This window comes from Erythranthe guttata, chromosome 12 (genome assembly GCF_056151865.1).
Source record: "Erythranthe guttata isolate IM_541 chromosome 12, IM_541, whole genome shotgun sequence".
Taxonomy (NCBI): Eukaryota; Viridiplantae; Streptophyta; class Magnoliopsida; order Lamiales; family Phrymaceae; genus Erythranthe; species Erythranthe guttata.
The window spans coordinates 633735-646685 of record NC_142544.1 but is presented as its reverse complement, the minus strand read 5'-3'; the positions used below and the strand labels follow the sequence as shown (position 1 = coordinate 646685).

General features: G+C 32.3%; 2 protein-coding genes across 4 annotated transcripts; one reads left to right on the top strand and one right to left on the bottom strand.

The window, feature by feature from the left end:
* Positions 1-2696: 2696 nt before the first annotated feature.
* On the top strand, positions 2697-5425 carry LOC105972908 (protein INCREASED RESISTANCE TO MYZUS PERSICAE 1). Its single transcript, XM_012997888.2, has 2 exons — positions 2697-3265; positions 4983-5425. Exons 1-2 carry the CDS (start codon positions 2964-2966, stop codon positions 5158-5160), a joined length of 480 nt encoding a protein of 159 aa, XP_012853342.2. The 5' UTR covers positions 2697-2963; the 3' UTR covers positions 5161-5425.
* A 4050-nt stretch (positions 5426-9475) lies between these two features.
* On the bottom strand, positions 9476-12816 carry LOC105973105 (bifunctional aspartate aminotransferase and glutamate/aspartate-prephenate aminotransferase). Of its 3 annotated transcripts, none has more exons than XM_088826187.1 (10): positions 12684-12816; positions 12131-12312; positions 11961-12054; positions 11773-11876; positions 11093-11341; positions 10893-11006; positions 10715-10798; positions 10221-10391; positions 10006-10119; positions 9476-9776 (listed from the first exon to the last, which is right to left on the bottom strand). In XM_088826187.1, the coding sequence occupies exons 2-10, from the start codon at positions 12293-12295 to the stop codon at positions 9630-9632; spliced, it is 1242 nt and encodes a 413-aa protein (XP_088682313.1). In that variant the 5' UTR covers positions 12296-12312; positions 12684-12816; the 3' UTR covers positions 9476-9629. The 3 variants fall into 3 exon arrangements, with proteins under 3 accessions (XP_088682313.1, XP_012853572.2, XP_012853573.2); XM_012998118.2 differs by having other exon boundaries at positions 12131-12301; positions 12684-12814; XM_012998119.2 differs by having other exon boundaries at positions 12131-12298; positions 12684-12808.
* Positions 12817-12951: the final 135 nt, after the last annotated feature.

Below are 12951 nucleotides of genomic sequence, written 5' to 3'. Positions count from 1 at the left end.
TTGCTAGCACGCTCCCGCAGTCGGAACGAATAAACTTCAAAACGAATAAACTTCAAACGTGAAGACTCGAAACTTCAAACGTGAAGACTGGACAGAAACCGCGAAACACATCGCTAGAGAATTCCTCTGTTGAAATATCTGCCAAATTTAAAAAATAATAATAATAATAATATGGAGAGATTTTTTTTTTTTTTTTTTTTTTTTTTTTTTTTTGAATCGAGAGAGAGAAGATATGAGATGGGGAAGAAGAAGAATAATTAGAAGAAGGATAGAGATCCAAGAGATAGAAAAGAGATTAATCGACTAAGAAGAAGAGGATGTCGAAGAAATATATAAGTGAAAAGAAGAAGAGTACCACCACCGAGAGAATTGGTTTGGTGGTCGCCGGCCATTGAGAATAAGAAGAGGCGGCGGCTAGGTTGTAGACTATGGAGAAGAAAAGAGGAGGAAGAATAGAAAACGATAGAGAAGAAGAAGAAGAAGAAGAAGAAAAAAAAGATATAGAAGATGCACCACCGGGAGGGAGAAAATTGGGTGGTGTTCATGGAAAAGATAGAAAAAAAAAATATTAGAGTACCACCACCGGGGGAGGGAGAAAATTGGGTGGTCACCGCCATGGAGAAGAAAGACGGCTAGGTTTTCACCGCCATGGAGAAGAAAGGCGGCTAGGTTAAAAAACCTAAACCTGGTGCTCTGATACCATATAGGAAGAATAGAATAGGAGAAAGAGAGAAAGATAGAATAGAAACCCCCATTATGTTATGGGTTGATTACATGGAATATATATAGAGAAATATTGCAAGGTAATAGAGTTTGACTAGGTAACCAAATCCTAACTAATCTAGGTAACCGAATCATACTATAATCCTAATATTAGGAGAGTTCCATAATATAATATTCTCTAACAATTACAATTTATAGCAGGGAGGTAGTTGTAGTTTACCTTTTTCTTAATACATAGGTCACTTTCTCAAACAATTTGAGGAGAAAAAAAAAAGCATATGATTGTCAATTGTCATGCATCTAATTTCGTCTCAAAATTCCACTAAGAGAAGTGGACCAAATTTAAAGGAGATTGAATCATTGTGCCATAACATTATAATATCAATTAATTGAATGGTTATCTTTTAAAACAATAATAATTTAATTGAATGGTTGTATATGGTATGAAGGTGGAGACTCACATAGATATTTAAAAACTCGTGCTTAGAAAGTTATATATACGATTTGTTGTATAAAATATTCGATACATCTGGTTATTTATATCAGGTGGATTTCAAGAGTAAATTCAATTACATAACTATCCAGTAAACACACATATAAACATTTGTGTGTGTGATTATCTACAGATTTACGGTTGAAATCCACCCAAATATAAATAAACATTTGTATCATCTAATTAGCTGAAACGGACAACATGATATTATTGCATTTAGCACCTTTATATTTTTCTAATTATTAAAAATATCTCCGGTTATTAGTATTAGCAGAAACCATCTACCCTTCTAGATCTCACCACTCAAGGGATATTGTGAGCAAGAAAAATGAAAATAGGGGAGTGTTTACTAATATTAAAAAACATAGAGACCTTTTTAGCAATTCACTATAATATAACACAACCACTAGTAAATACAACAATTCCTCCATCAATCCTTGTCGGGCCAAGGGATGGGGGCCCTGAGGGCGAGGGATTTCGCCTTTTGGTGCAATAAACACATTTGTTTAATAAAATGTAAAATGTCACTATTGTGGCATCAGTCCCTCAAACTTTGGAAAACTTCTTTAGAAAAGAAAATTGGAGAATATTGACAGACAGCCCCACTGAATCTGGAACCTTTCCCCTTGATGGCAAACCGTTTGCGTCATTTTTTCTTACTTTAATAATAAAAACTACATTTTCTTTATGCAAGTAATTTAAAATACAAATAAACCTCTAAAAAGGCTTTATAATATTATTAATTCATTATTGGTCCAAAAATATATAAATTCAACAAAAATTACTAGATATTTTTCATATGTCATTATATTATTTGGCATACACACATGTATATAGTTGAATATTGCCAATGTAAGTATGTAACATAGAATTAGTCCAATATGTATGATTATAAAATTTAAAAATAAATATCATTTAAAAATCTATTTTCAAGCATGAATATTCTTTTATTTTTATATATATAAATTGCCTTACAACACACGCACATATTATTTAAAAATCTATTTACAAGCATGAATATTCCGTTTTTTTAAAATGGCTTTACGACCCGCGCATAAAAAAATAATAAAATTTTAGATCTTTGATTTACCATTACTATGGAAGTTGCTCTGATGCCATTAGACTATCATAAATATTAATATTAAATGATAAATTTCACTAATAACTTAAACTTTTGACTGATGAGACTATTTAACATGGTATTAAAGTCGATTCGAATCCCACTGCTCTACCCATTTTAAATCTTTCATGTGCAAAACTGCAAATGTAAATTGCGCACTTGAGGAGGTGTGTTGAAGAAATGAGCCTTACTCCCTATACATATTTTGTTTATTACAAAAATGAGTTAAATATGAATAGTTCTTGAAAAATTCAGTGTTGTACAATATTAAAAAAATGTAAGCTTTATATTAATTTTTTATTTAAACCATAGTCACAATAATTGAGCGAAGTTAGTATTTAAAAGAAGATCCTCTTTCTTTATTATTTTTTTTTTAAATTTACTTTTATATATCAATTCCCAAAAAGAAATAGTGGAACCAATCAAACTAAAAAGGGCAAAAGTGACAAAAATGATTAAAATTAGAAAGTGATGGCTGACGTGGACACCTTGTAGTGTCTTCTCTCCCATCCAACGGCCCAGATTCATTCCCACTATCTTTATTTTAACTCCCACAAAACTCACACAAAAACACACACACACACACAAAAAACACACACAAAAGTGAGAATTTATTCGAAAGATTTGATGTTGGGCAAACGCGGTTCTTCTTCTTTCCGGAGAACAACAAGCATGAAGGAGATTAACTTCGATGTGGGATGTATGGAGGAGGAGACGGCGGCGGCGCCGCCACTTCAACCTCCGCTGGCGGTGATCGGCGGCGGCGGCGAATTTAATGGTTGTGATTATAACTACATGCTGTCTCCCAGATACTTTGGAAATACTGCTCCGGTTTTTGCCGCCGGCCACGTCGGCACGGCGGATTTCTTGAGGAGCTGCGGCCTCTGCAACCGCCGGCTGGCGCCTCGTCGTGACATCTATATGTATAGGTACTCTTCCATATATATATATATATACACTCCTATGGAATATTCCATTTTTTTTTTTTGGCGAAACAAATAAAAATAAAAAAAATTTAGATTTTTTTTGTTATGAATTTTAAGATCGAACAAATTGTATACCAATATTCTTATTATTGATTCATGATTTTATTATATTAAATTATTGGGTAAATTATGAAAATCCCCTGAACTTGGACTAAATAACGAAAAACAACCCCACAAATCTGTAATAACCAAAATCACACTCTAATTAACTGTTGATCGAGTTTTTAACAAAAAAATGTGTACAATTTATTATACCTTCTGTTAAATAGGTGAGCAATATATCTGAAATTGTGTAAAGTCTATTCCCGAAAAAAAAAATCAGTGGAAAGCAGTGCCGGCCCTGATGGGAGGCCACACAAGCAGCTGCTTTGGGCCCCAATCTCAAAGGGGCCCCCAATTTTGTGTTTTTTGTGTAATGTATACATACATACATATACGTATATAATAAACAAATATTAAATATATTCAAACACTCAAAATGAGTCCACGTGTGACTTATAAAAAGTGAAAGTGAATATTGGATAAAAAATAATATAATTAAATTATACTTGAAGCACTTAATTAATTTTAGGTTAAAATATTTTCGAGATAATCTAAAATTCTTTATTATATGTAGTGAACTGTGTATTTTTTTTAGTAATATGTTAGAAAGCCAAATCTTTTTATTGTTCACTACTTAATTTTTTCAGAATTTTATTATTATTTTAATAATATAATAAACTTTTTTTTTTTTTGAGAAAATAAATTAATAAACTTTAAGTTGAGTAAGAAGATAATGTATTACTAAAAAGAAAGAAACTTTGATGATATAGTAAGAAACCATACCAAACTTTCAAGTAGGGGTGAGAAAAAAAAAATCGAGGAACCGAACCGAAAACCGATAAAACCGAACCGAATTGCACCGAACCGAAGCATAAACCGAATACTCGGTTTTCAATTTTATGTGAACCGAAAATTTCGGTTGGTATTCGGTTTTCCAGGTAGGAAACCGAACCGAAGAACCGAACCGACATCAATACGACGTCGTTTCATTAAATATATATATCTTTTTTTACTTGAATGAATTTCATTGATTTTCGGCCCTGTTTTGGGCCTACATTTGGGCTTGTCTTTTATTGATTTTTTTTATTTCTGAATTTCGAGTTGATTTATTGACATTTTTGGGCTGATTTTCCGGCCCAAATGAGCCCAAAACCGAACCGAAAACCGAACCGAGAAATTTATGAACCGAGAAGGAACCGAACTGCAAGGAACCGATCGGTTCGGTTTTTTGTTCTTTAGGAACCGAACACTTCGGTTCCGGTTCCGGTTTGTGCCTAAAACCGAACCGAACCGAACCGTTCTCACCCGTACTTTCAAGTTCGCTTAGGGCCCCGAAAATGTCAGGTCCGGCCCTGGTGGAAAGTTACACTATAAGAGGCTGGTGTAAGAGAAACAAACCTTAGGGGTTTTTTGGTAATTCTGAATAAGGAGGGGTGTTTTTTGTTATTTAGCCTAAGTCCAGGGTGGATTTTGTAATTTAACCTAAATTATGAAACACAAAAAATAATTACTTCAAAATTCGAAAATGAAATTTAATTCAAAAGTTTGCTGCATCTCTAAATTAATTAATCATGGAATACAAATGTGTGTTAATTAATTAATTGTTCAATAATTACAGGGGTGACACTGCGTTTTGTAGCCTTGAGTGTAGAGAGCAACAAATAAAGCAAGACGAGAGAAAAGAGAGGCGCGCCGCCGCCGCCGCGGCGGTTGCAGAAAAGGGTGAGATTCACCGCCCAGAGCTAGCGGCGGCGGCCGCCGCCGCCGCCAAAGCCAAGACTGTTGTGGCAGCATGACTAATAAATTATGGACATGATATATATATGGTAATGGAATAATGGTATATATATGTATGTATATGGAATTATGGATGGACGCAAATAATTAATGGTTTTCTTTTAGTAGTATATGTATTAATTAATTAATTAATGATGTAGTAAATATATATAACTAGACTATGGCTGCAAAAGAAAAAAAAAAGGAGAGCATTTTGATGGAGTTAATGATGTTCATGTAAGAACTAATTGATTTGTGTTTGTATTATGAAATGGTTTTGAATTAGTGTTTTTTATGAAAGTTTTTAATTATTTGATTATGGTTAAACTCGGTGGTAGCCGACTTTTTTTGTTAGATCTCGTTTGGTCGTCGAGACAGAATTTTAATTTTATAAATTAATATTAATACTCTTTATGAATATTTATGTTAATAATTCTTTTAATTAATATTAGTAATTAAATGAATTACTTATATAATTAACTATAAATAAAAGGGTAAATTACAACCACCCCTTAAGATAATGTCTATTTACGAAAACCCCCCTTGTATTTCTATAATTATATCCACTCCCCTGAAGTTTGTAGATTTCTTACATAAATACCCTTTTATAAGGGCTGGATGTAAGAAATTTATAAACTTCAGAGGTCTGGATGTAATTTCTAAAAAAATATGGAATTTTTCATAATTACATTTCACCTGGTGGAGGTAGTTGTAATTTACCCAAAACAGAAAATCATAAAATATAGTGTCCTGTAAGAGGTCTTTTGATCGATCAACCGACTTTTGAAGATTTTAGTAAATAGTAGGGGTGGGCATTCGGGTCGGGTCGGGTTATTCGGGTTATTCGGGTCGGGTTATTCGGGTTTTTTGCAAAAAAAAAATTACCCGAACCCGACCCGAAATAACCGGGTACCCGGGTCGGGTTCGGGTTTTGCTATTTTCCTCTTTTTTTTTTTTTTTTTTTTTTTTTTTTTTTTTTTTTTAAATAAACAATAACTAAATTTACTTAAGATATATATATATATATATATATATATATATATATATATATATATATATATATATATATATATATATATATATATATATATATATATATATATATATATATATATAGACATATACATAGTAACATATACTGTCACTGATATACATATATATATATATATATATATACATATACTGATATACATATATATATATATATATATATATATATCTTTATATATATTAAAAAAAAAAAAAAAAAAAAAAAAAAAAAAAAAAAAATTCAACCGGGTACCCGATCGGGTACCCGGGTAGGATTTCTAATACCCGGACCCGACCCGGTTTGGGAGCACCGGGTACCCGAACCCGGGAAAAACCCGGTTACGTAAAAAATTACCCGACCCGGTCGGGTATTACCCGACCGGGTCGGGTTATACCCGAATAACCCGACCCGAATGCCCACCCCTAGTAAATAGTAATCAACCCAATTTGTACATATATATATCGGATGAAATTATCTACTTAATACTCTAATAGTTGATTTTATAGATATAATCATTTTAGTCGAAAATAAAAGGATGGTCGACTAAAATACCATCCTAAAATGGAATCATAGTCATAGATAACCATGGTTTTGTAGATGCTACACTCGGTGAAATATAGGTTCTGAACCACTGATCTACACACAATGGCGCACACTCATGCGCATGTATGTATGCTTAGAGTGTGATTACTTGTATATATCGATGGTGCAAAACCACCTGATGATTTTCATCGGATAAAACATCTCATCGACCGAACACAACACTTAGGTTCGAATTGACCAGAGTTAATGAGCTTACATTAAGAAATAAAAATAAAAAATAAATAAATATATTTTGACTATGAATAGTTAAATATAATGAAATCCTCATAACACGCAACTCATTAATAGAAAATGTACCATACGAATATAAAAAAATAATAATTAATTTTTTTCCTAGAATAGGCAAATAAATAAATGTAGTATTAGTTGAATATTAATTTAATATTATTATATTCATTTTCAATGGACACACATTTATGAAAGTTGAAATTTTAGCCACTGTCTTTAATTAAATATCCGTACAACTACCCAATATTAATGGATTTAAATATTTTAATTTCAAATGTGTATCTGGACAGAGGTATGTGTCCAATTTTTCATCAATTGAAGATAGCGAAACTTTAATTGACCAATCAAATGCAATAGGGGGTTTTGTGGTCTTTAATTACATATTACCTTTGATGACTTTAGAAATATATATATTTTATTTGCATATTAGTCCAAATATAAGATGGCAAATAAATGTATCTGGTTGTAGATGATATGCTATTTTAATTTGATGCCTCATCTCGTATTATTGCAATTTAATTCATGTACAACATATTCTTAATATATAGGAGTAATATATTGACATAAAATTACAAAATAAATAAATAATAATAATAATAATAATAAAAAAATAATAATTATAAATCAGATTTTGTTTGTAATAACGAAAAACTCCAAGGTTCTTGTATAAAAAGAGGGGTAAATTACAACCACCCCTTTATGTATGGTCAAATTACGAAAATATCCTCATGTTTGGGTAATTACAACCACCCCTCAACTGAATAATCTTCTTACACGTCCACCCTGCGGTTTCAAATTTTATGCAATCTTCTAGATTATATGGAATATTATCACTTTTGTACCCGGTTTATCCAATTCGAACTCCACATTTTGAAGCAAGATGATCATAATATGTGTTTATTGGCTTGTATATATCATATTGTGGTGCATCGGAAACTGTATATTTACACAAAACGAGTACAAACTAGAGCACATTCCACGAAATCTAGATGATTATGTTGAATTTGACATCATAAAAGTGGAGGTGTCAGAAAAAATCATAGTTGAGAGGTAGATGTAATTATCCAAACAAGAGTGGTTTTTTCGTAAATTCACCATACCTAATGAGTGGTTGTAATGTACCCTAAAAAGATAGAAAGAAAACGAAAAGGATTAATTACTAGGTGCATAATATGAATATTGTGTGGGGGAGCAATTCTGGAATGAATTTGATGGAGGGCGTGTAGTAACGATTCAGTTGTTGTTGTGAGTTAGTTCTTAAAAAAAAACGGGTAAATTACAACCACCCTTGAGGTATGGTCAATTTATGAAAAAATCCTTCTTGTTTGGATAATTACATCTATCTCCTCAACTATGATTTTTTCTTACATCTCGAGCCTTGTGGTGTCAAATTCATCATAATCATCTAGATTTCGTGGAATGTGCTCTAGTTTGTATTCATTTTGTGTAAAAATACAGTTTCTGATGCTCCACAATCTGATATATACAAGCAAAAAAACACATATTATGATCATCTTACTTCAAAATGTAGAATTCGAATTGATAAAACGGGTACAAAAGTGATAATATTCCATATAATCTCGAAGATTACACTAAATTTAAAACTGCAAGGGTGGACGTGTAAGAAGATTTATAATTGAGGGGGTGGTTGTAATTATCCAAACAAAAGGGGGGTTTTCGTAATTTGACCATACATCAGGGGTGGTTGTAATTTACCCAAAAAAATTGTAGGGGGGGTATATATATCAAGGCCGCTAATATATATGCATTTAACATTAATTATTACATACAATGTTGTTTTTTATATTTCATCTTTGTTTTTATCACCAACAAAGTACTAGAAAACAAATTAAAAATGTTTTATATTTCGACTATTGCTTCGTTTACTATGTTCATCATAAGTATATATCAATTTCCTCATTCTAACCTATGAGCCTATTTGTAGCAAAAAAAGTAAAATATATATATTTTTTTAAAAATAAAAAATAAAAATCCAAATGTGCTTCAATTTACCATACACATTCAAAAAGGGAAAGCTAATAATTGTTAGGAAAGGGAATGAAGATGAAAAGGAAGAAATAGGGCTATTGGTGAAGGAGGTTGAGAAGTGGAACAAAAGAAGAGAAATGAAGGTCTCACAAGAACAAGAACAAAAACAACATGGTAATTAATATTTTTTCGGTCACTCGATTTCGATTACTTAGTGATCGCTAATTTCACTCGATTTGTACGTAAATAAGTCATTAGTCTCCTTTCAAGGTCGTGTCACTCGTGTTTTTTCTTATGCAGTTACTTTCTTAAAATCTCTTTTATTTATCAAAAGTTAGAACTCAACATATACCTATTTTTTGGAGCTCGTCTCGATTTTTGAATTTTAATTACCGCTACGGATATTTTTGTTATAAATACTCATGTAGGTTGCTGCTAAGCCTGTTCGACTCATTTACACCTCTAATCTAGTCATGTGTTGCATATTCACGAGCGAAAAAAAAGTATATTCCAACCCCAAGTTCCGGAACATATTCAACTAGTGATTTATGTTCTCAATTCATATATATAAAACTACAAACTTCTTTATATCTTCCGACAAAATCTGCAACTTATTTGAAGTTCTTGAGAATTAGCAGATTAAGAAGCAGAAAGATTTATCGGTTTGAGAGAAACGAATGCTGTCTTAATTCTTTCTACGGCTGTCTGCAAAGTGGCAAGTGACTCTGCATAGGAGATGCGAATGCAGCTATCGTCTCCAAAAGCATCACCCGGGACCAATGCGACCTATATATTAATTAACGAACAATAGTTAATATCAACAAAAACAACTATATAAACAACAAAAAATAATGTCCTACTTTACCCCTGACTCGATGATATTTTAGAAATTTGATGAACAATGGCATCATAATCTCGTCATTAGGATAGTTCATCAAATTTAATAATCTCATATTACATTATACTATCCAATCTAATCAATCAAAAATAGAAATAAAACGAGGGTTTCTCTCACCTGAGCTTTGTCAAGCAAATATCGACACAAAGATTCGGAGCCATCGATCACACCAAAGCCATCGATTCTCGATCCGTAGTAATAGCTAAAATCAAGAAAAAGATAGAAAGCTCCCTGCAAAAAACAACACCGAAAAACGATTTTTTTTTTTTTTAAATTTCATAACACAAAAAATTTAGGTGGTTGATTTTTTTTTTTTGGAATAATAATAATACCTGAGGCTCCGATAATTGCACGCCCTCGATTTCTTTAAAGCTTTTGACGACAAAATCTCTTCTCTCACTGTAAGCTTTAACCATAGTCGAAACTACTTCTCCGCCAGCATATCCCAAGCCTAGAGCAGCAACACCTGCTTTCTGTGATATACTGCTTGCCCCTGAAGTGAACTGTATCAACAAACTAGTTATTTGAGATTGTTAGGTCTCGTTTGGTTCTTGAGATAAGATTAGCCGTGATAAAATTATGATTAATATTATGAGAACCCAATTATATAATTGGACTAGGGGCAGTCTAAAATAAAATCCCACAATAAGTTAATATAAGAGCTCATTTTTCCGTAACATCACATCAAATCTAATTATTTAAATAATCATGGCTAATTTTACCAACCAAACGAGGCGTAAGGATATAATTTTTTTGGGTAAGAAAATGCTAAAAATGTCGTAACGTTTATATATTAGAGCAGTTTTTGATTTGCACTAAGAATTACCTGACTTTGGATCTTCGCGCATGCGGCAACAAAGTGCTTTGGACCAGCAAGATACCCGAGCCTCCAACCAGTCATTGCGAAGGCCTACGAAAAGTCATTACAACATTAATTTAATTAATCGAGATTAAGACATAATGTATCATAAACGATGGCCTTATAATCAAAACAAACATTTTACCTTTGAAAATCCGTTTACGGTCAAAGTTCTATCAAACATCCCCGGCAAAGAGGCGAAGCTCGTGTGAGTTGCCGGTGCGTAAATGATATGCTCGTAAATTTCATCAGACAAAACCTAGAACAAAACAAAAAAGTAAGAAAAGAATGATCAAAAGTTGAAATAAAGCGAATGATTAGTTAGATAAGTAAAATGGAATCTACCAAAAGTCTGGGATGATTCGCCACGATTTTGGCAATTTCTTCGAGTAATTTTTGTGGGTAAACGGAGCCCGTTGGATTGGACGGTGAGCAAATAATCAACAGCCTTGATTTCTCGGTCAATTTAGATTCTAGAAGGTTTGGATCTAAGAGAAAATTTTCGGATATCCGAGTAGGAAGTATCACAGGTGTCGCATCGGCCAACTTTGCGATTTCGGGGTAGCTCACCCAAAATGGAGCTGGAATTAGGACCTGCAAAAGTGATTCTCATAAGCTTTTGAAAAAGTTGAGTAAAAGTTTGGGCTAACAACTTATTTCTAAAAGTTGAGGGTGATTGCAAAATATTCAAAAAATCAACTTTAAGCAGTCAGTTTATAATTTGATATATTTGCTAAAAACAGACTTTAATTTTACAACTGCAAACCCAAAAGCTGCATTTGCAAAAGCTTGAAAACAAATTACGAGCCAAAATATAACACCACCTAATATCTGCAATTCTGCATAATAGGGCACGTTTTTCCATCCTTTCATCGAAATTTTCGGACCGACATTGTAAAGATATTGCGAACGAACAATTTTTTGAATCAAATCAAAGTTTACGAAGATGAATGCTAATCAATCATTCTTAGATCATAACGTGAAAAAATTAGAAATCGACAAATAATCGAACAGTTAATATGCACCTCATCTCCAGGGGAGCAAACTGCAAGAACTGCCTGTAGAATACTCTGTTTCGCCCCGTTACTCACCACAATCTGATCAGTTGCATAAGATATCCCATTTTCCTCTGTTTACGTAAGTAAAAAAAAATCAAACATCGATCTTATTAAAGAAACTTACCACGAACACGAAAAGAACCTTAATAATTTACCTTTTAGCTTACGACAAATAGCTGTTCGAAGTTCCAAAGTGCCTGCATTATTAGTATACCTCGTGTATCCTTCTCTAATTGCATTTATTCCAGCCTAAACATACCCTTGATTAAATTCCAAAATCACAAAAAAGGTTGATTTTTTCTAAAATGTTCGATAATTTTTTAACCTCGGCGATTATTGATGGAGTATCGAAATCGGGCTCTCCAGCTGATAATCGAATAACGGGCACACCAGCTTGTGTTAGGGCAGCTGCTTGATCTGTAATGGCTACTGATTTTGAAAGCTTTACTGAATTAACCCTAGGGTTTATCAGTTTCATATCAACTTCCATTTGCTTCTGACAAAAAACTAAAAAAAAATAAAAAATCATTGTTCTTAATAATTAATGCAATATTTCAACTATAATTGAACATACATGATAACATGAACGAATAAATCCAGCGAATTTTCTTCAAAAAAAAAAATTAAAAAAAATGGCGGATTTATTCAAACACGCTAAATTGACAATAACACGAGATTAATTTAAGCATTAAAACCCTGGGTAAACATTGACATTCATCATTCAACATTTCGATTGAACGCTTCGCAAAAAATAAATAAATAAAATTCATTAATAACAAACGATTGAAGCGAAATTACCGCCATTGGTGAACTACAAAAAAAAAAAAAAAAAAGTAATGAAATATTATATATATATATATAGAAGAAAAAGTGCTTACTGAATTCAGTTGGGAGAGACTGAAATTGGGAAGAGAAAAGAGGATGATTTAGAGCTGACTGATTATGTGAAGATTAAATTAATATATTTCAAATTTGCTGTGCTGTCACTGTAGCGAACAAAACAAGAAAAACTATCTATCCTCATTTCAAAATAATTTTGTGATGAGGGGTTTTTAGGCAAATTTTATTTTTTGCATAATTAGGAAAGTAAAATTAGTATTTGCTTACGTCATTTCTAATAATAGAAATGTTTTTTTCCTGTACAGA

Coding starts and splice junctions, on each gene's coding strand:
- LOC105972908 (XM_012997888.2), top strand. CDS start 2,964: ATGTTGGGCAAACGCGGTTCTTCTTCTTTCCGGAGAACAACAAGCATG. Junction 3,266..4,982: donor CGTGACATCTATATGTATAG/GTACTCTTCCAT, acceptor CAATAATTACAG/GGGTGACACTGCGTTTTGTA.
- LOC105973105 (XM_088826187.1), bottom strand. CDS start 12,295: ATGGAAGTTGATATGAAACTGATAAACCCTAGGGTTAATTCAGTAAAG. Junction 11,877..11,960: donor TATTTGTCGTAAGCTAAAAG/GTAAATTATTAA, acceptor TTACGTAAACAG/AGGAAAATGGGATATCTTAT. Junction 9,777..10,005: donor ATTTGCTTGACAAAGCTCAG/GTGAGAGAAACC, acceptor ATTAATATATAG/GTCGCATTGGTCCCGGGTGA.